The following is a 24,529-nucleotide window of genomic DNA, read 5'->3' as shown; positions in this document are numbered from 1 at the left end:
AGCAAAAGGAATTTGGTGAAGTGGACGTGTTGATACGGTCCCAGACATGTGATGGATGGATGATCCTGTCAGACTGCCCGTCTGAACTGATATTAATGGACCATAAATCATTTTTCTTCCAGCGTGGATTTCTACTCTGCAGGTTCAGAGTGACATATGAGGGATTAATCATTGAATTGTTATATTGAATGTTTCAAATAAATAATTGATATATTCCAATCGCTCATCAATACCAAGAGGACAGAAGGACAACGCCTCATGTGACGAAACAAATAAGAAACAAAGCTGATGTGAAGTCGGAGGAACAGGAAGAGAATCAACACGTCAACGTCGTCTACGCAAGTTTCTATTGTACTCCACCGCCGGAGTACTCCCCCCGTCATCAAAGTACTCCCTCCGTCATCACAGAACTCCCTTCATCATCACAGTACTCCCTCCGTCATCACAGTACTCCCTCCGTCATCACAGTACTCCCTTCATCATCACAGAACTCCCTTCATCATCACAGTACTCCCTCCGTCATCTCATTACTCCCTCCACGGTCAGAGTACTCTCTGCCATCACAGTACTCCCTCCACCATCACAGTACTCCCTCCATCACAGTACTCCCTCCATCACAGTACTCCCTCCATCACAGTACTCCCCTCCACCGTCACATTACTCTCTCCGTCATCACAGTACTCCCTCCGTCATCACATTATTCCCTCAACCGTCATATTACTTCCTCCATCATCAAAGTACTCCCTCCGTTATCACAGTACTCCCTCCTTCTTCACAGTACTCCCTTTGCCATCATAGTACTTCCTCCATCATCACAGTACTCCCTCAACTGTCATAGTACTTCCTCCATCATCACAGTACTCCCCTCCACCGTCACAGTACTCCCTCCGTCATCACAGAACTCCCTTCATCATCACAGTACTCCCCTCCACCGTCACAGTACTCCCTCCAACGTCACATTACTCTCTCCGTCATCTCAGTACTTCCTTCATCATCACAGTACTCCCTCCGTAATAACAGTACTCCCTCCGTCATCACAGTACTCCGTCCACCATCACAGTACTCCCTCCGTCATCACAGTACTCCGTCCACCATCACAGTACTCCGTCCACCATCACAGTACTCCCTCCGTCATCACAGTACTCCCTCCTTCATCACAGTACTCTCTCCACCGTCACAGTACTCCCCCCGTCATAACAGTACTCCCTCCACCGTCACAGTACTCCCCTCCATTGTCACAGTACTCCCTCCGTCATCATCTTACTCCCTTCAACATGACAGTACTCCCTCTACCTTCATAGTACTTCCTCCATCATCAAAGTACTCCCTCCGTCATCACAGTACTCCCTTCGCCGTCATAGTACTTCCTCCATCATCACAGTACTCCCTCAACCGTCATAGTACTTCCTCCATCATCACAGTACTCCCTCAATCGTCATAGTACTTCCTCCATCATCACAGTACTCCCACAACCATCATAGTACTTCCTCTGTCATCACAGTACTCCCCCCGTCATCATAGTACTCCCTCCGTCATCTCATTACTCCCTCCACAGTCAGAGTACTCTCTCCGTCATCACAGTACTCCCCTTGTCATCACAGTACTCCCTCCGTCATCAGTATCCCTCCACCATCACAGTACTCAGTCCGTCATCACAATACTCCCTCCACCGTCACAGTACTCCCTCCATAATCACAGTACTCACTCCACCATCACAGTACTCCCTCCACCGTCATAGTACCCCCTCCACCGTCGCAGTACTCCCTCTGTCATCACAGTACTCCCTCCACAGTCACAGTATTCCCTCCACCGTCACAGTACTCCCTCCGTCATAACAGTACTCCCTCCACCGTCACAGTACTCCCCTCCACTGTCACAGTACTCCACACCATCACAATACTCTCCCTTATCAAATGATATTACAATACTCTCCATCACATGTCTGACTTTCTGGTTGTCAGCAGAGCGCATTAATTTTAATCTATAAGAACAGAGGGTAAGGCCAGATAAAACCTGTGTCTGTGGTCACTGTGGGTCCTGAGGAAACCTGTGTCTGTGGTCACTGTGGGTCCAGAGAAAACCTGTGTCTGTGGTCACTGTGGGTCCTGAGGAAACCTGTGTCTGTGGTCACTGTGGGTCCTGAGGAAACCTGTGTCTGGGGTCACTGTGGGTCCTGAGGAAACCTGTGTCTGTGGTCACTGTGGGTCCAGAGAAAACCTGTGTCTGTGGTCACTGTGGGTCCTGAGGAAACCTGTGTCTGGGGTCACTGTGGGTCCTGAGGAAACCTGTGTCTGTGGTCACTTTGGGTCCTGAGGAAACCTGTGTCTGTGGTCACTGTGGGTACAGAGAAAACCTGTGTCTGTGGTCACTGTGGGTCCAGAGGAAACCTCTGTCTGGGGTCACTGTGGGTCCAGAGGAAACCTGTGTCTGTGATCACTGTGGGTGCAGAGGAAACCTGTGTCTGTGGTCACTGTGGGTCCAGAGAAAACCTGTGTCTATGGTTACTGTGGGTCCAGAGGAAACCTCTGTCTGGGGTCACTGTGGGTCCAGAGGAAACCTGTGTCTGTGATCACTGTGGGTCCAGAGAAAACCTGTGTCTGTGGTCACTGTGGGTCCAGAGGAAACCTGTGTCTGGGGTCACTGTGGGTCCAGAGAAAACCTGTGTCTGTGGTCACTGTGGGTCCAGAGGAAACCTCTGTCTGGGGTCACTGTGGGTCCAGAGGAAACCTGTGTCTGTGATCACTGTGGGTCCAGAGGAAACCTCTGTCTGTGGTTACTGTGGGTGCAGAGGAAACCTGTGTCTGTGGTCACTGTGGGTCCAGAGAAAACCTGTGTCTGTGGTCACTGTGGGTCCAGAGGAAACCTCTGTCTGTGGTCACTGTGGGTGCAGAGGAAACCTGTGTCTGTGGTCACTGTGGGTCCAGAGAAAACCTGTGTCTATGGTCACTGTGGGTCCAGAGGAAACCTGTGTCTGTGGTCACTGTGGGTCCAGAGGAAACCTGTGTCTGTGGTCACTGTGGGTGCAGAGGAAACCTCTGTCTGTGGTCACTGTGGGTGCAGAGGAAACCTGTGTCCCTGGTCACTGTGGGTCTAGAGAAAACCTGTGTCTGTGGTCACTGTGGGTCCAGAGGAAACCTGTGTCTGTGGTCACTTTGTGTATAGAACTCTTTAAAGTCTCTCAGTTCTAACAAAGAGCCGACAAACAAATAAATCAGAACTCCACACTGCACCACCATTAAAGTGTGCCACAGCGCTGGAACTTTTACAGCTGCAGCAAAATAACACCAGCAACTGAACCTTGTACTGGTGCTTCGATCAGGACCCGTCGACACGAGGCGCTGCTGGGAAATGTAATTATACTCTTATGAGCGCCCACTGGAAGAGCGTCTTTGTGTTGTGGAGGATCAAATGGGTGGAGGTTGTCGGAGCAGGAAGTGGTCCCACCACACACCGCTCACTTCCTGTGTGTGATGAACGTGAACGAGTTGCGGCGGGCCGACGCCACGCAAGCAGCCGCTACGTTTTCATTTTCTTCAATGATCAGTCACATCATTACATAAGGGGGGGGGGGGGGGGGGGGGGGGGGTTCTGAGGCCACCGGCAGGACGCTGCTCAGGTCAGCAGGTGGATGTCAGCAGGTGGATGTCAGCAGGTGGATGTCATGGCGGTGGATGTCATGGCGGTGCGATCAGAGCAAAGCGCAAGAAGAGAAATCTCTGAAACAGAAAGCAGCAGTTGTAACAAAGGCCAAGATGAGAGGGTGGAGATCCCAGTGGAGGGTGGGGATCCCAGTGGAGGGTGGAGATCCCAGTGGAGGGTGGGGATCCCAGTGGAGGGTGGAGATCCCCACTCTCAACTGGAGACTAGGGATCAATAAGTTCTGACTCCAGGCCGTCCAGCAGCTCTCCCTCAGACCAGACCAAACCCTGGACCACGACCCGTATCGCTGAGGAGGCGTGGTGGGGTTCTGTTCTGTTCTGCCTCGCAGGCGGGGCGGGACAGACGCTCTGAGAAACGTCCCCTGAATGTCCAACTCACCACCGAATATGAAGAAGCCTGAGCTCTGAGCTGTTCAGGGTGAGCCCATGGACCGGGCCAAGGAGGGACCCTTCCTCCAGCAGGGGCACTAGAGCGCCACCACTGGTCCAGAGGAGGCACTGTTGCCCCACGCTGCGTCATAGCAGCCACTTCCTGATGTCCTGAACGTCTGAACCAAAACCTCAGCAGCAATGAGCGCCGGGCGAACGGCACCACACTGGCACTGGATTTGCTGAATCAGCGATTATGAATCAGAGGATGAATGTTTCTTGGTTCATCGGAAAGCAAAGTTGTGGTGCAACGACTTTAGATTGACGTGAGCAGAGCTGCGGAAGCTGCGGACATTTTGAATTCACCAACACACTGAACAAAACCTTCATCATGTTTTGGGAGGAAGAGACTCTTCTTCGCCCCAGAGACGCTTCATCAGATTGAATTCGACCTTTTGCTGCTTCTTGCTCCACCCTCCAGGGAAACTCCTCCATCCCCTCTGCTGTTCAGCTCAACACGGACCACGCACTTCTACTCTCCATCACTCTTTTACACTTTATTGACTGAATGAATGCATGAATGGAAATACATGAAATGCTCCTTGTGGGATAAATAAAGTCGGAACTGAACCTTCAACTAGTTTGATTGTTTTTTTAAACGATTCTTCCACTATTCTTGTGTTGTGGCCTGAAAGAGGCCACGCCCACCTAATGAATGAATGAGTGTACATAGAAACTGCTTCGGGACGTTCAAAGGTCAGCTCACTATCTGACCAGAGGTTTCCCAGCATGCAACACACGCCCTGCTGCTTGCTGACTCAGCTAACGACTCTGCTAGTGAACAATCCATTCCTGAACCGATTCACTTCCTGGTGGAACCTGCTGAACCGATTCTCTTCTGCCGAACCGATCCACTTCCTGGTGGAACCTACTGAACCGATCCACTTCCTGGTGGAACCTACTGAACCGATCCACTTCTTGGTGGAACCTGCTGAACCGATCCACTTCCTGGTAGAACCTGCTGAACCGATTCACTTCCTGGTGGAACTTGCTGAACCGATTCAATTCTGCTGAACCGATTCACTTCTGCCGAACCGATCTACTTCCTGGTGGAACCTGCTGAACCGATTCAATTCTGCTGAACCGATTCAATTCTGCTGAACTGATTCACTTCCTGGTGGAGCCTGCTGAACCGACTCACTTCTGCTAAACCGATTCACTTCCTGATGGAACCTGCTGAACCGATTCAAAGAAAGAACTGCTCAGTTTTTCATCGGCACACTTAAAGCAACTTGAAATTCACTTGACATCTCTCAATATATGAAGAATCCACTTCTTATCGCTCCCCGTTTTGAGCTTTGCTCGTGACCCAGCAAACAGCAGAGTGTTGTTAAGCTCCACTCTTGATCTTGAGGACCGTCATGCACTTATGGACAGGCAAGATGGCACCAGCGTGTCTGTCTGCTCTGACAGAATCCTGAATCTGTTATTTATCGCTGCATTGTTTGGATATTTGTGCCAAAATGTCACTGCCTTACTGGTTTATGACCGTCAGGCTCTTATGGACCTAAATTGACAGCATGAGGTGTGTCTAAACCTCGACTTTAAGGACCAAGCATCCAGACCTCCTCCACACTTAACCTCGATACCTGCTTACCAGCTACGCTCACCAGTTCCATGGAGGAAGTGGGCCAAGAGACGGGTTCCCTGGTGAGGATGAAGGCGTATCGGAGGTCCCAGGACTGCTCCTGACTACCAGGAAGCACACGGACTACGGTGGATCCAGGCTGTGGCTCCCGTGCGTCTGGATACCGGCCTGCGTTGTCTACGGCTGGCAGTGCTGCTGCACAGACCGCGGTGTGGACTACGGATGTCTTTGGCCGCTGCGCCGTGACTCTCCACTGGCCAACGAGGAAGTGTCTCTACGCCTGAGCCTTCGGAACGCTAGATCGCTAGCAAACAAAGCTCATCTTCTGAGGGACGTCTTTATGTCCCGCCAGCTGGATTTGGTGGGCGTCTTGGAGACCTGGCAGCGAAGAATGAGTACGTTCATCTTAACGAGCTGTGTCCTCCGGAGTCCTCGGCTCATGCGTCGTGGAGACGGTTTGGCGCTCGCATACCGTAATACCTTCTCCTGCAGACTGATCTTTTGAGCCCCAGATGTGTACGGTTGGAATCGAACACTCTTTTCACTGTGTTTTAATCTACCGACCGCCGAGTCCTGCTCGTGTATTTTTTGATGAATGTACTGAGTTCATGTCATCTACTGTTAAGCTGCAGAGTGTATTAATTCCAGGTGATTTTAACCTCCATATTGAGGACGGCTCTGGTCTGATGGCAGCCGGGTTTGTATCTCTTATGGATTCTTTTCACTTTGAGCAGCAGGTATCAGGTCCAACACAATCGAAAGGTCATACTTTAGATTTGGTCTTTTCTTTTGGTTTAAAAATTGACCATCTAAGTATTGAAGATCTGCAGATAAGCGACCACTGCTGTGTTTTATTCAACCTGTGGTTCACTCTGGCAGAGCGATTTCCTACTGGAGCTGCAGTCACAGAGTTTTCTGCCTCGTTTGGTCCAACTCCCTTTGCTCGCTGTGAAGACGTGGACACGTTAATGACGAACCTCAATAGTCCTTGTTTGTCTGTTTTGGACACAGTGGCTGCAGCTAGAAACACTCCAGACCCTCATAAACTACTTGTCCATGGATGAAGGAACTCATTTCCATCTGGAGGAAAAGCTGCCGGAAGGCGGAACGTTTGAGGAAAGCCACAGAATTAGAGGAGCACAGGCTCCATCTTACAGACTAGATCATGGTGCTAAAGGAAAAAATAAAACACGCCCGCTCTGCATATTTCTCAAATCTTGTTTTACGTAATAATGAAAAACCCCAAAGTCTTGTTCTACACTATGGAAAACCTTGTTGCACCCCCACCGTCCCACGCACCGGTGCACACTCAGGATGACTAACTAGTTCTTTAAGTTCTTTGTTAACAGTAGAACACATTAGGGCCAGTATCTCCTCCTTTGACGGGCTTGTTCTCTACATCAGCTCCTGTGTGCTCATGGTCCTCCGTCTACATCAGCTCCTGGGTGCTCATGGTCCTCCCTCTACATCAGCTCTGTGCTCATGGTCCTCCGTCTACATCAGCTCCTGGGTGCTCATGGTCCTCCGTCTACATCAGCTCCTGGGTGCTCATGGTCCTCCCTCTACATCAGCTCTGTGCTCATGGTCCTCCCTCTACATCAGCTCTGTGCTCATGGTCCTCCGTCTACATCAGCTCTGTGTGCTCATGGTCCTCCCTCTACATCAGCTCTGTGCTCATGGTCCTCCGTCTACATCAGCTCTGTGTGCTCATGGTCCTCCCTCTACATCAGCTCCTGTGTGCTCATGGTCCTCCCTCTACATCAGCTCCTGTGTGCTCATGGTCCTCCGTCTACATCAGCTCTGTGCTCATGGTCCTCCGTCTACATCAGCTCTGTGTGCTCATGGTCCTCCCTCTACATCAGCTCCTGTGTGCTCATGGTCCTCCCTCTACATCAGCTCCTGTGTGCTCATGGTACTCCGTCTACATCAGCTCCTGGGTGCTCATGGTTCAGGATGTAGTGGGAACAATGAAACGGTCCTCCAGCCCTGTGGACTTTGTTCCTACTCCACTGCTCTTAAACATTTCTGATGTTGTTGGTCCCTGGGTGGTGGGAGTGGTAAACCCCCCCTTCAGTCTGGCTCTGTCCCCAGCTTCCTTCAGCATGCGCTGGTGAATCTCATCTTAAAAAGCCTCATCTTCACCCCGGGGAGCCGAGAAACTACCGGCCCACATCTAAACTACCCTTCATCTCAAAAGTCATGGAAGAAGAGGGAGCTGAAGAGCTGACCTCGCTCATGGAACAACATGATATTTATGATAAATATCAATCTGGTTCTAGGTCAGTCCACGGAACTGCTCTTGTTAAAGCTCCTAGTGACGTGATGATGCTGCTGACTCTGGTCGATACTCAGATTGGGTTTTACTTGACCTGCCAGCTGCTTTGGTTCTGTAGATCTCAGTATATTAGTGGATCCACTTCAATCAGATGGTTTTCTGCTGCGGTTCTCCACTGGTTCTCTTCTCATATAAATGGAAGAACTCTTAATGTTGCTTTGATGATGTAATGTGGACCGTGTCCGACCCGTCTTGTGGAGTAGCCCAGGGCTCTGTTCTGGGGCCTGTTTGTTTTTATTGGACCTGATGCTTCTTGGTCGGCTGATCCGATGTCTGGTATCATTTCTATGCAGATGATATTCAGTGATTCTGCTCCTTCAATGATTCAGAGTTTCACTTCTTATCTGAATTTCTGTGTCTCTGTTATCAGAACCTGGCTGACATGGAACCTGCAGATAAACTCTGAGCAAAGAAAACTCTGATCATTGCTCCTGATAAAACCATCCTCTGATGAAGAACCTCCTCGGTGCTCTGGGTGCTCCTGTTAAAAGCAGCCTCAGGAACCTCGGGGTTGTTCTCCATCAGTCAATGTCTATAGAGGGTCACTGTCGTCAACGGATCAAAAACTGTTTTTATCGTCTGAGAGAAATCTCTAAAGTAAGAAATATATTGTCAAAATCAGATCTAGAAATGATGATTGAGGCGTTCATCTCTTCAGGTAGTGACTATTGTAACTCTGTTTTCACCTGTTTGAACAAGTAAAGAAGCTTCAGATGGTCCAGAATGCTGCTGCCAGACCTTTGACAGGTGAACCTAGAACAGCCCACATCCCCCCTCTTCTTTCCAGTCTTCACTGGCTTCCAGATGTTCGTATTGAGTTCAAATGTTAGTGCTGACCTTCCGTGTGTTGCCTGGTCAGACCCCTCAACACATCACTGACTTGTTGTGCCCTACACTTCAGGGCGCCCCCTGCGGTCCTCAGGCCGCCCCCTGCGGTCCTCAGGCCAGGGTCTCTTAAAGATCCCAGAGACGCATTTTAAAACCGGGGGTGACCTGGAGTTCCAGACTCTGGAATAACCTGCACCAGTCCCTTCATGAGCTTGACTGTGTGGACTCTTTTAAAAAGCATCTGAAGACTGCACTTTTCAGAAAAGCTTTTAGTTAAATTGATTTTAACTTTGATTTTCTTTCATGATGAGGCTCCTGGTGTTTTAAAGTCACAGGTTTTATTATCCACGGTGTGATGTTGCTGCTATTGGTTTAGTTTCACCTTGTTGTACAGCACGTTATCATTTTATCTGTGAAAAGCGCTTTATAAATACAATTTACTTACGAAAGGCTGTTTTATGCTTGACGCTCCGCGAGCTCCGTGCGGACGAATTACATAATTTGACTAGCCACGCCCTTCATGCGGACCTGTTCATGCAGACGTAACCGCTCCATATGCCTCCAAATTCTTCTGACGAGACGGACGGAAAAAAAGGCGGAGCTGAAGAGGAGAAGGACTGAAGACTTGTGTTTTCAGTGTGGATGTGCAGCTTTATGCTTTTTATGTCTTTAAAACCAAGATTTGACTCATAGACACTGTTCACTGTTCCACACCTCAGACTTCAACCGAGGGAAAATTTAATTCTAAAGTAAAGTTGAATGCTCCGCTCTCCACTGCAGGATCACCTTCTGGTGTCAAGTCCGGGTGTTGCTTCCGCCTCATTGCAGCTTTACCTTTGGGAAAAAGTAATTATTCCAAAGCCCAGATCAACCCCTCGACTCTTCCAGTCGTTTCTTTCAGTCCAGTAAAATGTGAGCTTCCTCAGAAACACTCAGCCTATGCATCAGCATTTCGTCAAACATAAAGCATGTTTCCATGACAACAGAACTACAATCCGACCATCTGTCAAAGGGAAAAGTCCTATAAAACTGTGCACATTCACAGAAGGTAGCTGTTTACCTGTAGATGAGAACCTGGTCATCAGAGCAGTTGTACTGCAGCTGGAACATCTTCACTCTGGGTGCCGACTTGCTCACGGTCCATGTGACGAGTGCTGAAACAGCTGTGACCTCAGAAACAGACACTACCCTCTCTGGTTTGCTCTTGGGAGTCCCTTTGCTGAGTCTTGTGGTGCCTGTGATGTCAGAAAGCCGTGACTTGGGCTGTACCGGCTGGCTGGTGCCGTTGCTGAGGTGGGGGAGCTGGACGATGGACACCTCCACCGAAGCGGTGGACTCCCCCGCCACGTTGGCTGCGATACAAGTGAAGGTACCGTAGTCTTTGGAAGTGGTTATGGTGATACTCAGCGTGCCATTGCCATAAACGGCGGTTCGGGAAGTGTTGCCGAGTAGTCGGTCGTCAGGTGATATCCAGTGGATGGTAGGGGAAGGGTCTCCAGAGGCCTCGCACCTCAGACTGGCCGTCTGCCCCTCCAGGACCAGCATCCTGTGAGTGTGCTGTGTGATGAGAGGCGGCTGACACGAAAACTCTTCTTCTTTGATATTCCAAAAGTAACGACCCTTCAGGCCAGGTGGGGACGCACACGTCTCCAGGTCGTCATCTCTGTCCAGCCTGCGGAGCCACAGCATCTCACAGTTACAGTGCAGTGGGTTCCCCCCCAGACTCAGGGACAGCAGTGGAGCAAAAGGTGTAGACAGGATCATGGAGTCCTGCGCACGGCCAAAGATGGGATCTGGGGGTAGTTTCTGCAAGCGGTTTGATGTCAAGTCCAGTCTCGCCAATCTTTCAAGATTTGTGAAGGTACCCTCTGGAATAAAGTCCAGTAAGTTGTGGTCCAGACTCAGCTGGTGCAGGTTAATCATTTGTTGGACAGAGTCCCAAGGCAGAGCCCTCAGGTTGTTGTAGGACAGATCTAGATCCTCCAAGGCAGGAGCTAGGTCTTCAAAGGCCTTGTCATGTACTCGTGCCAGTTGGTTGTTGTTAACAATCAAGTGCTGCAGGTTCACCAATCCCCGCAAATCATCAGGCCCTAGTTCTGTCAAGCGGTTGTTATCCAGGTGAAGTGAGCGCAGCGTTTCCAGGTCTCCAAAAGAGAAGGGCTGGATGTAGCTGATGGTGTTCCGGGAAAGCGTCAGGTCTACCAGGTCGGTCATGTTGGCAAAGTCCTGCTGCGTAATACGGAGGATATAGTTGCCTCCCAGCCGGAGCTCCACTGTGCTGCGGTCGATGTCCGCAGGCACAAACAGAAGGCCTTTTGCGGGACACAGCGTCCCCAGGGACTCGGACAGATTCTGACAAACACAGTACTTGGGGCAGGCATGAGCGGTGGTCAGCGTGGCTCCCAGGAGCAGCAGGCTGCAGATCAGGTGCTCCATGGTCCGGTCATACATATGAACCTGCCATGAAGAGAAAAACAAACACTGATTGGCTGGAAAGTATTCAAACATCTGATCAACATGACAATCTGAGCAGACGTATGGGTACAACAGGTGTAAACATGAATCCTCCAAATACTAAAAGCATTTCGCTGCTAACTGGGATCGTTTGGACATTTTTATGATGCCTTCGGGAACTGAGGTGTCGGGAGCTGCTGCGATCTGAGAATCCGCTGCAGTGGAGGAAATGCTTCCCAGTGGACTGAATCATTGGCAGTAAGTAGCAGGTCCTTGAGGAAACAGGTGGAGCGGTTGTTACCACCGAGCGGTTGTTATTACCGAGCGATTGTTACCACCGAGCGGTTGCTACCACCGAGCGGTTGTTACCACGGAGCGATGGTTACCACCTAGAGGTTGCTACCACCGAGAGGTTGCTACCACCGAGAGGTTGTTATCACCGAGAGGTTGTTATCACCGAGAGGTTGTTATCACAGAGAGGTTGTTATCACCGAGAGGTTGTTATCACCGAGAGGTTGTTATCACAGAGAGGTTGTTATCACCGAGAGGTTGTTATCACCGAGAGGTTGTTACCACCGAGAGGTTGTTATTACCGAGAGGTTGTTATTACCGAGAGGTTGTTATTACCGAGGGGTTGTTATTACCGAGGGGTTGTTATTATCGAGGGGTTGTTATTATCGAGGGGTTGTTATTACCGAGGGGTTGTTACCACCGAGAGGTTGTTATTACCGAGAGGTTGTTACCACCGAGAGGTTGTTACCACCGAGAGGTTGTTATTACCGAGAGGTTGTTATTACCGAGAGGTTGTTATCACCGAGAGGTTGTTATCACCGAGAGGTTGTTATCACCGAGAGGTTGTTATTACCGAGAGGTTGTTACCACCGAGTGGTTGTTACCACCGAGTGGTTGTTAACAACGATAGGTTGTTATTACAGAGCGTGGAGTCCTCACCAATCCAAAGAGAGTGGCGGACATTACACCACCACACTGAGGGTGGAGCACATCACACCATCACAAAGAGGGTGGAGCACATTATACCAACATACTGAGGGTGGAGCACATTACACCAACATACTGAGGGTGGAGCACATTATACCAACATACTGAGGGTGGAGCACATTACACCATCACAAAGAGGGTGGAGCACATTACACCAACATACTGAGGGTGGAGCACATTACACCAACATACTGAGGGTGGAGCACATTATACCAACATACTGAGGGTGGAGCACATCACACCATCACAAAGAGGGTGGAGCACATTATACCAACATACTGAGGGTGGAGCACATTATACCAACATACTGAGGGTGGAGCACATTACACCAACACACTGAGGGTGGAGAACATTACACCACCACACTGGGGGTGGAACACATTACACCACCACACTGGGGGTGTAACACATTACACCCACACTGAGGGTGGAGCAACGGGTGGAGCATATTACAACAACACAATGAGGGTAGAGCATCGGGTGGAGCACATTATACCAACACAAAGACGGTGGCGCACAGTACACCATCTCACTGAGGGTGGAGCACATTACACCACCACACTGAGGGTGGAGCAGATTACCCCCGACAAATACATTTGCCTTTTCTTGCCTTGCCTTGAATTGCCTTGCCTTGAATTGCCTTGCCTTGAATTTCCTTGCCTAGATCCAGTTGTCGTTGTTGACGTTCATCTCTAACATGTCGTCAAAAACTTCCTGAAGGAAGTTCCTCTTCACAGTCAGACTAACTGGTATTTCCAGCATTTTATTTTGGCGGGACATCCCCGGTTTGTTAACGTCTCAGCGTCACAGAACCTCCTGAAGGTTCCCGAGGCTTCGTGTCACAAGATCCCGTTTGTCCTCTGGATCTCTGCACATCTGGATTCTCTGAGGAAAAAGCTTCAGTTTCACTCCATCCAGACTTTCTCCAGGATTCAAGGCTCTTTCCTTGACAAAGTCTGGAGCTTTGTTCAAATGTTGATGTTCTGGCTGGAGCTGCCGCCATCTTGGATATCCCACAATCCCTTGGGGCAGGTTTCCCAAGATGGCGTCAGTCAGGAACCATCAACAGTTTGATGGTTTGTCTCTAAACTTCTGGACTTTGTTGTGAAGGATTGAGGAACCTGCAGGTTGGAATGAGAGGAGATGGTCTGGTTTTGGTGTGTGTGTGTGTGTGTGTGTGTGTGTACCTGCAATAAACCGTCTCTCTGCCATTGAGTTGCTGTCTGTTATCACCACTGTCGGTTCGTCACTCCACCGTTGACAGGAAGAGACGACCTGGAGAGAACAGAGTGAAGATCACAGATCAGATGATTGGATCAGATTATCAGGTCAAATGATCAGATGATCAGATTATCAGGTCAGATGATCAGATCAGATTATCAAGTCAGATTATCAGATAAAATCAGATTATCAAATCAGATTATTAGATGATAGGTAAGATTATCAGGTCAGATGATCAGATCAGATTATCAAGTAAGATTATCAGATCAGATAATCAGGTCAGATGATCAGATGATCAGATCAGATTATCAAGTCAGATTATCAGATCATCAAGTCAGATTATCAGATAAAATCAGATGATCAGATCAGATTATCAAATCAGATTATTAGATGATATCAGGTATGATTATCAGGTCAGATGATCAGATTATCAAGTAAGATTATCAGATCAGATAATCAGGTCAGATGATCAGATTATCAGATCAGATTATCAGATCAGATGATCAGGTCAGATTATCAGATGATATCAGGTAAAATTATCAAATCAGATTATCACTGGAAGTAATTTAGGAACATTTTAAATTAATAATGAAAGCAAACAGTAATTTACTCATTAACAATCCGTAAGGTAATTGATTACTTAAAGTTAATAAATTATAGAAAATAATTTATTAATGAAAAATAATTAATGTGAACAAAGTCATCATGTATTCATTAATAATAAAGGGGAGCCACCAGAGATCTGGAAATAGCTAATACCTAAATATCAGTCTCGCTGGGAAAAAGGTTTATTTAAATTACTTAATAAGGCAAGGCAAGGCAAGGCAAGGCAAGGCAAGGCAAGGCAAGGCAAGGCAAGGCAAGGCAAGGCAAGGCAAGGCACATGTATTTATAGAGCAGCATTCAAACACAAGGCAACTCACAGAGTTTTACAAACAAATAAAATAAACTAAAGAAATACAGAATAAAGAAATACATTAAAGCTTTAGAAGAAATGAAAGAAATGCATCAAACAAATAATGAGGAAAGGTATAATCAAAGGATAAGAGATTATTCAGATTAGTTTACTAAGTAAGTAAAATCTATATTTTATTCTACAGCCTGTGCATCTCGGAATGTTTTAAGTCCTGATTTAAAAGAAGTGAGTGTGTCAGCAGTCTTCGGGTGTTCAGGAAGTTTGTTCCACAGGTGAGGAACTAAAAGCTGCTCCACCTTGTTTCTTCTGACTGTAGGAACAATGAGTCAACCTCTTCCTGATGACCTCAGAGGTCTGGAGCTTTGATCTTCTACAAGTCAATCTGAGATGATTTAGGCCGAGACCCTTCAAAGCTTTCTAGAGCAGAAGGACCATTCTGAAGTCCTTTGATACACAGGAGGCAGGGGGGATGAGCTCCACCCTCAGTGTGGTGGTGTAATGTGTTCCCCCCTCAGTGTGGTGGTGTAATGAGCTCCACCCTCAGTGTGGGGGGAATGTACTCCACCCTCAGTGTGGTGGGGGAATGTGCTCCCCCCTCAGTGTCTGGGTGTAATGTGCTCCACCTTCAGTGTGGTGGTGTAATGCCAATACTTCCTGGAGGTTTGGTTTGCACAAGATGCAAGGCATCGGCCAGGAGTTGTTTTCAGCAGCAACAAACTGAAGAAGCTCTTTTCAATAAAGGAACGACTGTGTGGCTCCTCCCCTCCTCCTCCTCCTCCTCCTCCTCCCCTCCTCCTGCTGCTCTCAGGGGAGCAGAGGAGCAGGGGAGGGCGGGGGAAGACCTGCTCTGACACACCACACAGACAGACAGACAGACAGACAGACAGACAGACAGACAGACAGACAGACAGACAGACAGACAGACAGACAGACAGACAGAGGCGTGTCAGGGGGCGTGGTCAGTGCAGTTTTACAAGCTGAGGACTGAGTATAACCACTCTAACACACACATCACAGGTGTACTCAGGTCCAGGTAAGTATTTAACAGTAACATCAGTAAACATCATGAACAACCTCTATTAAAGCATGTAATATTTTCCATCATTAATGTACACGATGTTTACTATATTGTTATAGTAATAATTATCCTGGACTTGCACCGTCAGCGCTGGGATGTAAAAAAGGGAAAAAAAAAAAAAAGCCTCGTTACGTCTCCACTAAATGTCCCCTCTGGGTTTGAATTGGTTCTTTTTCTGTTTCTGGTTTCTCACTTTTCTTTTCTATTTCCACACCCCCTCCCTTGTTTTGTTAAACATTTCCACTGTTTTCACCACATTAAAACCTCCACATCACAATCCAGCTGTCACCATATCACACACTCATATATTGGCAGACACACACTCTGTTTGAATAGCCAGTGTGACTTAGGGATCCTACAAACACACGCACAGATATATGCACACACACACACACACACACACACACACACACACACACACACACACACACACACACACACACACACACACACACACACACACACACACACACACACACACACACACACACACACACACACACACACACACACACACACACACACACACACACACACACACACACACACACACACACGGCCAGACACATACAAAGATGCACGCATGCACACACACACACACACACACACACACAAAGATGCACGCATGCGCACACACACACACACACACACACACACACACACACACACACACACACACACACACACACACACACACACACACACACACACACACACACACACACACACACACACACACACACACACACACACACACACACACACACACACACACACACACACACACACACACACACACACACACACACACACACACACACACACACACACACACACACACACACACACACACACAGCATTAGAGAACCCACCAAGAAGATGAGTGTAGCTAGGAACAGGTTCAGGTTTGTCCCCTGGAGTGTACGAGGAATGGACACGCAAATAAAAAGACAAAACGTTTTCAAACACTTAAACAAACTCCAGGCAGACATTGTCTTATTACAAGAGACATTGTCTTGTTACAAGAGACATTGTCTTATTACAAGAGACATTGTCTTGTTACAAGAGACATTGTCTTATTACAAGAGAACATTGTCTTGTTACAAGAGAACATTGTCTTGTTACAAGAGACATTGTCTTATTACAAGAGACATTGTCTTGTTACAAGAGACATTGTCTTGTTACAAGAGACATTGTCTTATTACAAGAGACATTGTCTTGTTACCAGAGACACACACACCTACCACAGGACATCACTGACTGATTTCACCACAGTTCCCTCACACACACTCAGCTTGGTAGAACTCCCAGCAGAGAGGCGGAGCTACATTAATCATCAATAAAATATAATTGTCTTGTAAAGACACAATCACAGATCCAGAGGGAAGATTTATAATTCTTCACATCTCTCTTCAGAACATAGAGATGTGGATCACAAACATCTACGGCCCAAATGTTGATGACCCTCCTTCTATCACAACTTCTTCACCCTCTCAACACACTCTGACCAAACACTGATAGTGGGAGGAGTCCTCAACAAGGTCCTCAGTCCACAAGTACACAGAGGTAGTAAGGCAGTAAACACCGACACTGGGAATCCACTGATATAGTCCAGCGGTACATGAGTGACTATGGTCACTAATCAATACATCTAGTCCAGCAGTACATGAGTGACTATGGTCACTAATCAATAGATCTAGTCCAGCAGTACATGAGTGACTATGGTCACTAATCAATAGATCTAGTCCAGCAGTACATGAGTGACTACGGTCACTAATCAATAGATCTAGTCCAGCAGTACATGAGTGACTACGGTCACTAATCAATAGATCTAGTCCAGCGGTACATGAGTGACTATGGTCACTAATCAATAGATCTAGTCCAGCAGTACATGAGTGACTACGGTCACTAATCAATAGATCTAGTCCAGCAGTACATGAGTGACTATGGTCACTAATCAATAGATCTAGTCCAGCGGTACATGAGTGACTATGGTCACTAATCAATAGATCTAGTCCAGCAGTACATGAGTGACTATGGTCACTAATCAATAGATCTAGTCCAGCGGTACATGAGTGACTATGGTCACTAATCAATAGATCTAGTCCAGCAGTACATGAGTGACTACGGTCACTAATCAATAGATCTAGTCCAGCAGTACATGAGTGACTATGGTCACTAATCAATAGATCTAGTCCAGCGGTACATGAGTGACTATGGTCACTAATCAATAGATCTAGTCCAGCAGTACATGAGTGACTATGGTCACTAATCAATAGATCTAGTCCAGCGGTACATGAGTGACTATGGTCACTAATCAATAGATCTAGTCCAGCAGTACATGAGTCACTATGGTCTTTGAGACGCTTGGCGTACCTCTCATCCCACTCTTAAAGAGTACACCTTGTACTCAGCAGTGCACCAATCCTATTCAGGGTTAGATTACTTTCTGGTGAGTAAATCAGTGATTAAAGACACCTTGGACACACAGATTCACCCCATCACTATCAGTGACCTTTGACCTTTGACCTGTCACTATGACAGTCACTACTAGAACAATCACCCTCCTATCAGACAATGGAGATTTAACACACCACTGCTCAAGGGTCCAGACTTCCTCACATTCTTTAAAAAACAATGGACACTCTTTTTAGAAACAAATGACCTGTCTGGTGTCTCTCCCTGTGTCCTCTGGGAGGTGCTAGACCTGCCTGGTGTCTCTCCCTGTGTCCTCTGGGAGGCGCTAGACCTGCCTCGTGTCTCTCCTTGTGTCCTCTGGGAGACACTAGACCTGCCTGGTGTCTCTCCCTGTGTCCTCTGGGAGGACCTGATGGTAAAGCTCAAGGACCTGATAGTAAAGCTCAAGGACCTGACGGTAAAGCTCCAGGACCTCATGGTAAAACTCCAGGACCTGATGGTAAAGCTCCAGGACCTGATGGATACCCCGCTGAATTTTACAAAGAATTATGGTCTTTACTCTCACCTATTTTTTTTGAATAATTGAGGAGATTAAAGAATCTTAAACATTCCCCAACATATGAACTGTGCAAATATCAGTCTTCTTCTAAAACCAGATAAAGATCCCACACTACCATCTAGCTATCGCCCAATATCACTAATCAATGTAGATCTTAAAATATTTAGGAAAACATTAGCAAGCAGACTGGAAAAAATCTCACCCCACATCATACACCCTGATCAAACTGGGTTTATTAAAGGACGGCACTCCACTAACAATACATGTAGATTAATTAATCTTATAGACCACTCCACTAACAATACACGTAGATTAATTAATCTTATAGACCACTGCACTAACAATACACGTAGATTAATTAATCTTATAGACCACTCCACTAACAATACACGTAGATTAATTAATCTTATAGACCACTCCACTAACAATACACGTAGATTAATTAATCTTATAGACCACTGCACTAACAATACACGTAGATTATTTAATCTTATAGACCACTCCACTAACAATACACATAGATTAATTAATCTTATAGACCACTCCACTAACAATACACGTAGATTAATTAAACTTATAGACCACTGCACTAACAATACACATAGGTTAATTAATCTTATAGACCACTCCACTAACAATACACATAGATTAATTAATCTTATAGACCACTCCACTAACAATACACATAGATTAATTAATCTTATAGACCACTCCACTAACAATACACATAGATTAATTAATCTTATAGACCACTGCCACCACAATAAACAAAAGGCCATTATCACCTCCTTAGATACAGAAAAACCCTTTGATAGGGTAAATTGGAAAGTTCTACTCGCGACACTACGGAAATTTGGATTTAGAGAAAAGGACCTCTCCTGGATAAAGATCCTGTCCACCTCACCCAGTGCCTGTGTTAAAACCAATGACCAAATGTCCTCAAGGTTCACTCTTGAGAGAGGCACCAGACAGGGGTGTCCACTCTCACCATCTCTCTTTGCTATTTCTATGGAACCACTAGCAGCAGCCATCAGACAGAACAATAACATAAAAGGAATACCAACAGTAAATGTAACACATAAAATATGTCTCTATGCAGATGATGTGATACTTTTCCTGCAGAACACACAGACGTCTCTTCCAGAAACAAAAGGGTTAATAGACAGGTTCTCCTCAATCTCAGAATATTCTAGAAATTGGAACAAATCAGTCGTCTTGCCTATTAACTCTATATTCCAGCACACACCGAACACCCCACTAAAACCAGGGAACATCAAATACCTCAGCATTAACATCTCAGCCAAACTCTCAGACTTGTTGAACTTAAACTACCCCCCCTTATTAGAACATTGGAGGAGGACCTCACCCGATGGAGGACACTCCCTATTTCACTTCTGGGGAGAGGAGCAACAATCAAAACGATGGTCCTGCCTAAAATGAACGCCATCTTCTCAATGATCCCAACAAAACCACCAAAAAGCTGCTTTAACACTCTGGATTCTCACGTCTCAACATTCTGATGGAAAAACCAACCATCAGGTAGAAGTTTAAAAACACTCCAGAACACCAAGGACCAAGGTGGCTTAGAACTCCCAAACTTTATACTCATTATCTGGCCAATAAAGTACTTTATGTAGTAAAATGGATGAATCAGAAAGCCTTAGATGAAGGCTGGCTAGACATTGAGAAAACCTTGTGTGAAGATCTCCAGACCAGAGATCTTCCCTTCTTCAGTCCTTCATCAAAGAACCCAGCTGCTTTAAAAGCATCAATAGAACCAGGTCTCTGACAGCTTGCTGGGAGGTTCTTCACCCCCTCTGGAACAATCCTGACATCCTGCAAAGAAAGAAACCAAGAAACTTCCCAAGATGGCAAAATAAAGGAAGAAGAACCTTAGAAGAACTTTCCTCCAGTAACTCTTTGGTTCCATTGAATGAGCTAATAGAACCATCTGCTATCAGTCAGAACAAGTATCTGGAACCTCTTCAGCTTCAGTCAATAATCCCAAGTCAGTGTAATCTAGAAGAGATTGAGCTGAACTGACCTCAGACAGTGACAAAGCTCCTGAAGATCTCAGCTCCTAAACCTCTTTCTAAAATCATCTCAATCCTGGAGCTTCAAATATCTCAACATCCCTTCAACCTCCAGGGGGGCGGTGGGTGGGCCGGCTCCTGGGGGTGCGGCGGGAGTCGCCGCCGGGGTTGGGGGGGCTCTCGGCCCGCTCGGCCCGGGGGCCCTGCTCCGGCCTTTTCTCGGCTTGGCGGCTTGGGTCGGGGCCTGGGGCCCTGTGCCCTTTATCCTTCCCTTGTGGGCCCCTCTTGCCTGGGGGGGATTCCTCTCTGCATTCTCCGTCGGGTGCTTTTTGGGCGGGGGCGTGGCTCTCTGGGGTGGTTCGCTGGGGTCTCCCCGGGCCTGGGGGGCTGCCGTCTGCCGGGGTGGCAGTGTCCGGGCCCGATGGCCTCGGACCCCGGGGTGTCGCCACGGGTCCCCCCACAGCAGTTCCGGACACACACACACACACACACACACACACACACACACACACACACACACACACACACACACACACACACACACACACACACACACACACACACACACACACACACACACACACACACACACACACACACACACACACACACACACACACACACACACACACACACTTCCACTCCTCACTAAAGGTGCTTCTGAAGTTGCTTGTTCTCTGTCATCATTTGTTCAAACTTTAAAAATCATGTTCCTCTTTTGTTGTTGCTTCTTTGTTCATTCATGTTCCTGCTTCACGTTACTGTCTAGATAGAGCTGCTCAGGCTGGTTAATCTAGAAAATCATCTTACTGTCTAGATAGAGCTGCTCAGGCTGGTTAATCTAGAAAATCATCTTACTGTCTAGATAGAGCTGCTCAGGCTGGTTAATCTAGAAAATCATCTTACTGTCTAGATAGAGCTGCTCTGGCTGGTTAATCTAGAAAATCATGTTCCTGTCTAGATAGAGCTGCTCAGGCTGGTTAATCTAGAAAATCATCTTACTGTCTAGATAGAGCTGCTCAGGCTGGTTTAATCCAAAAACAGTTGTAAAGTATTTGGATCAGTGTGATAACTATATAATATATGTAGCATAACAAGGATATTGTATGTTATCCCTCTCCCCCTCCCCTCTCCCCCCTCAAACTTCTCTTCTCTCTCTCTTTTCTCTTCTCTTCTCTCTCTTCTCTTCTCTCTCTCTTTGAGCGTTCCCCCCCGGTCGTGTACGGCAGCCATGCCATCTTCTGACGGAGAAGGCAACAGGAGGAGACTCCAGGTCTCTCCCTGTTCAAGACCAAAAACTGTTCTGACTCTGAAGGTTCTAGATCACATCATATTGTTTGTTCAAGCTGCCGAACAGGACAAGGGAAAAGAGAAAAAACAAAACAAAAAAAACAAGCTGAGGACCAGAGTTGTGGGTACAATGTCAGCAGGGCTGGATGAGGAGTTCGCCTCCCCCTCCTCCTGCAGGCTTACAGGAGGTTCACCTCCTCCTCCTCCACCTCCTCAAAGCTGACACAAGTTTACCCCCTCCTCCTCCTGCAGGCAGACAGGAATTCACCTCCTCCTCCTCCTCCTCCTGCAGGCAGACAGGAATTCACCTCCTCCTCCTCTGAACTGACAGGACTTCACCTCCTCCTCCTCCTCCTCCTGCAGGCAGACAGGAATTCACCTCCTCCTCCTCTGAACTGACAGGACTTCACCTCCTCCTCCTCCTCCTCCTCCTCCTCCTCCTCTGAACTGACAGGACTTCACCTCCTCCTCCTCCTCTGAACTGACAGGACTTCACCTCCTCCTCCTCCTCCTCCTCCTGCAGCCTGACAGGACTTCACCTGCTCCTCCTCCTCCTCCTCCTCTAAGCTGACAGGACTTCACCTCCTCTTCCTCCTCCTCCTCTGAACTGACAGGAATTCACCTCCTCCTCCTCCTCCTCCTGCAGCCTGACAGGACTTCTCCTCCTCCTCGCTGACACAAGTTTACCTCCTCCTCCTCCTGCAGGCTTACAGGAGGTTCACCTCCTCCTCCTCCTCAAAGGCTGACAGGACTTCACCACCTCCTCCTCCTCCTCCTCCAGGCTGACAGGAATGAAGGAGGCCCAGCTCCCTGGCGAGGCCACAGCAGGAGGTGTGGAGGAGGACTGAAGTCCTGAGGTCTTGCATTTAGAGCAGCAGGAAGTGGAGGAGCACCAGGGTCTCTGGGAGTCCTGGAACCAGATTAGAGAAGTCAGCTGGAGCCTGTGCCCCTCTGGTTTAGTGGCTTTCCACAGGTGCTTCACTTTCTGGAAGCTTCTTCTGAAGCTCCATTTGGCTTCATTAATCCATGGACAAGATCTTTATGCAGTTTTTAGCCGGAGCTCCAGTGTCCAGGACAGTGTCCAGGACAGTGTCCAGGACAGTCAAACAGTGACTGTCCCAGAAAGGCTGCATCATTCTGGATCCTGGCTGAAAACCATGTTCAGTTTCTGATGTGACTCCATGAGAGCTATGATCCAGAGGGACACGTCTTTCTGCTGACAGGTGGAGTTGTGATGACTGCTCAGGCTGCTTGCATTAGTACTGAAAGAGGAGCATTAACAGCAGTAGTAATGCTGCTCAGTGAGCCTGAGGGGGAGTTCCTGCAGACTCCTGCTGCCTCGCAGTGTGCCTTCACATTATATCAGATCCCAGACACAGAAGCACGAACTCCTGGGATGTAATCCTAACCCAGCAGGGGGGGATTAACTTTTCTATAAGCTCCGAGCTGACAGACCGTCCTCACAGCGGAGCGCGGCCCGAAAGGACGTGGATTCCAAGGTGCCCTTCATTGGAAGAAGCTGTTTTCTCCTAAAGTCATTGAGGTAAATGTCATGAAGGCCATTAAAGGTGCAGTGGCTCCGATGCACTCCTTCGTCTGTACATCACCTTTTCAATTATTTAGCGAGCGGAGCAGCGCAGTGCCGCTCGCCGAGCTGCCACGAGACAGGAAGTTATTTTTAGATTCACTCAGTTTCTCTTCCAGCTCACAGATGTAGAGCAACAAAGCTCATTTGTTGGAGTGGCTCAGTTCCCCAGATGAAAGTGGAAAACATTATAAGTCCAGCCTGCTCTACTTACTGGTGGAGCAGCAGGCTGCAGCTGCTCCGGTCCGGGTTTATATACCTCTGGTGTCTTTCTGTTAGGTCTTATATATACTGTGTGTACACTGTCCTGGTTGTTATGTGGAGATGAAATAAACCATATGTGTCACTGAAGGCAGAGCTGCAGCAGAGTGACAACATGAAATAAAAGATAAAACATCTGTTCCACAGTGTCGTGTGCAGGACTGAGTCCGGTCCACCATGTGCTGCTCATGAGCATCGACAGGAAGTGGCAGTACATGGTTGTGAAACACACCTCGTAGTTGATGTGGAGCCTCACGGGACAAAGGAATCCGGTTGGCGATGTGAAAGTGGGCGGAGCTGTCTGGAGTCACCACAGTTAGCTGACCCACTCAAACTCTATTTGCCAAACGCCTTCATTCTCTGATCATTGCCGCTCTGCCCAGGGCAGTCAGATTAAATATGCAAATGACTGTTAACTTGTGTGGAAGTAGGGCCCCGTTTGCACCACAATATTTCATGTGACAACACCTCACCTGTTAAAAACTATTTCCTCTGCAGCAGCAGACACACTAAAAACGATTCAGTCTCCCGGGCCACAGGAGGGCGCTGTCACTTTGTAATGAAAGCACACATGCCTGTGTGCAGCGAACAATATGCTATAAACCACTACAGGTCGGCCATGTTTGTTTACTGGAGTGAACAGTCAGAGTCAACAGTCGGAGTGAACAGTTAGAGTGAACAATCAACAGTAAGAGTGAACAATCAACAGTAAGAGTGAACAATCAACAGTTAGAGTGAACAATCAACAGTAAGAGTGAACAATCAACAGTAAGAGTGAACAATCAACAGTAAGAGTGAACAATCAACAGTTAGAGTGAACAATCAACAGTTAGAGTGAACAGTCAACAGTCAGAATGAACAGTCAACAGTCAGAAT

General features: G+C 47.6%; 1 protein-coding gene across 2 annotated transcripts in view; it reads right to left on the bottom strand.

Annotated features, from left to right (window-relative positions):
* The window catches only part of lrfn2b (leucine rich repeat and fibronectin type III domain containing 2b), a 31,363-nt gene that overhangs the window by 2,103 nt on the left and 4,731 nt on the right, over positions 1-24,529 (bottom strand). The window contains exons 2-3 of one of the 2 annotated variants that reach the window (XM_080490769.1): positions 13,480-13,567; positions 9,900-11,296 (exon numbers count right to left, since the gene is read on the bottom strand). In XM_080490769.1, the coding sequence (XP_080346895.1) occupies positions 9,900-11,290 (1,391 nt within the window). In that variant the 5' untranslated portion in view covers positions 11,291-11,296; positions 13,480-13,567. The remainder of the gene's footprint in view (positions 1-9,899; positions 11,297-13,479; positions 13,568-24,529) is intronic. The other variant, XM_080490768.1, reaches the window with a different exon arrangement.

The sequence above is a fragment of the Lipophrys pholis genome (genome assembly GCF_963383615.2).
Source record: "Lipophrys pholis genome assembly, chromosome: 21".
Taxonomy (NCBI): Eukaryota; Metazoa; Chordata; class Actinopteri; order Blenniiformes; family Blenniidae; genus Lipophrys; species Lipophrys pholis.
This window is presented reverse-complemented; position numbering and strand designations above follow the sequence as displayed.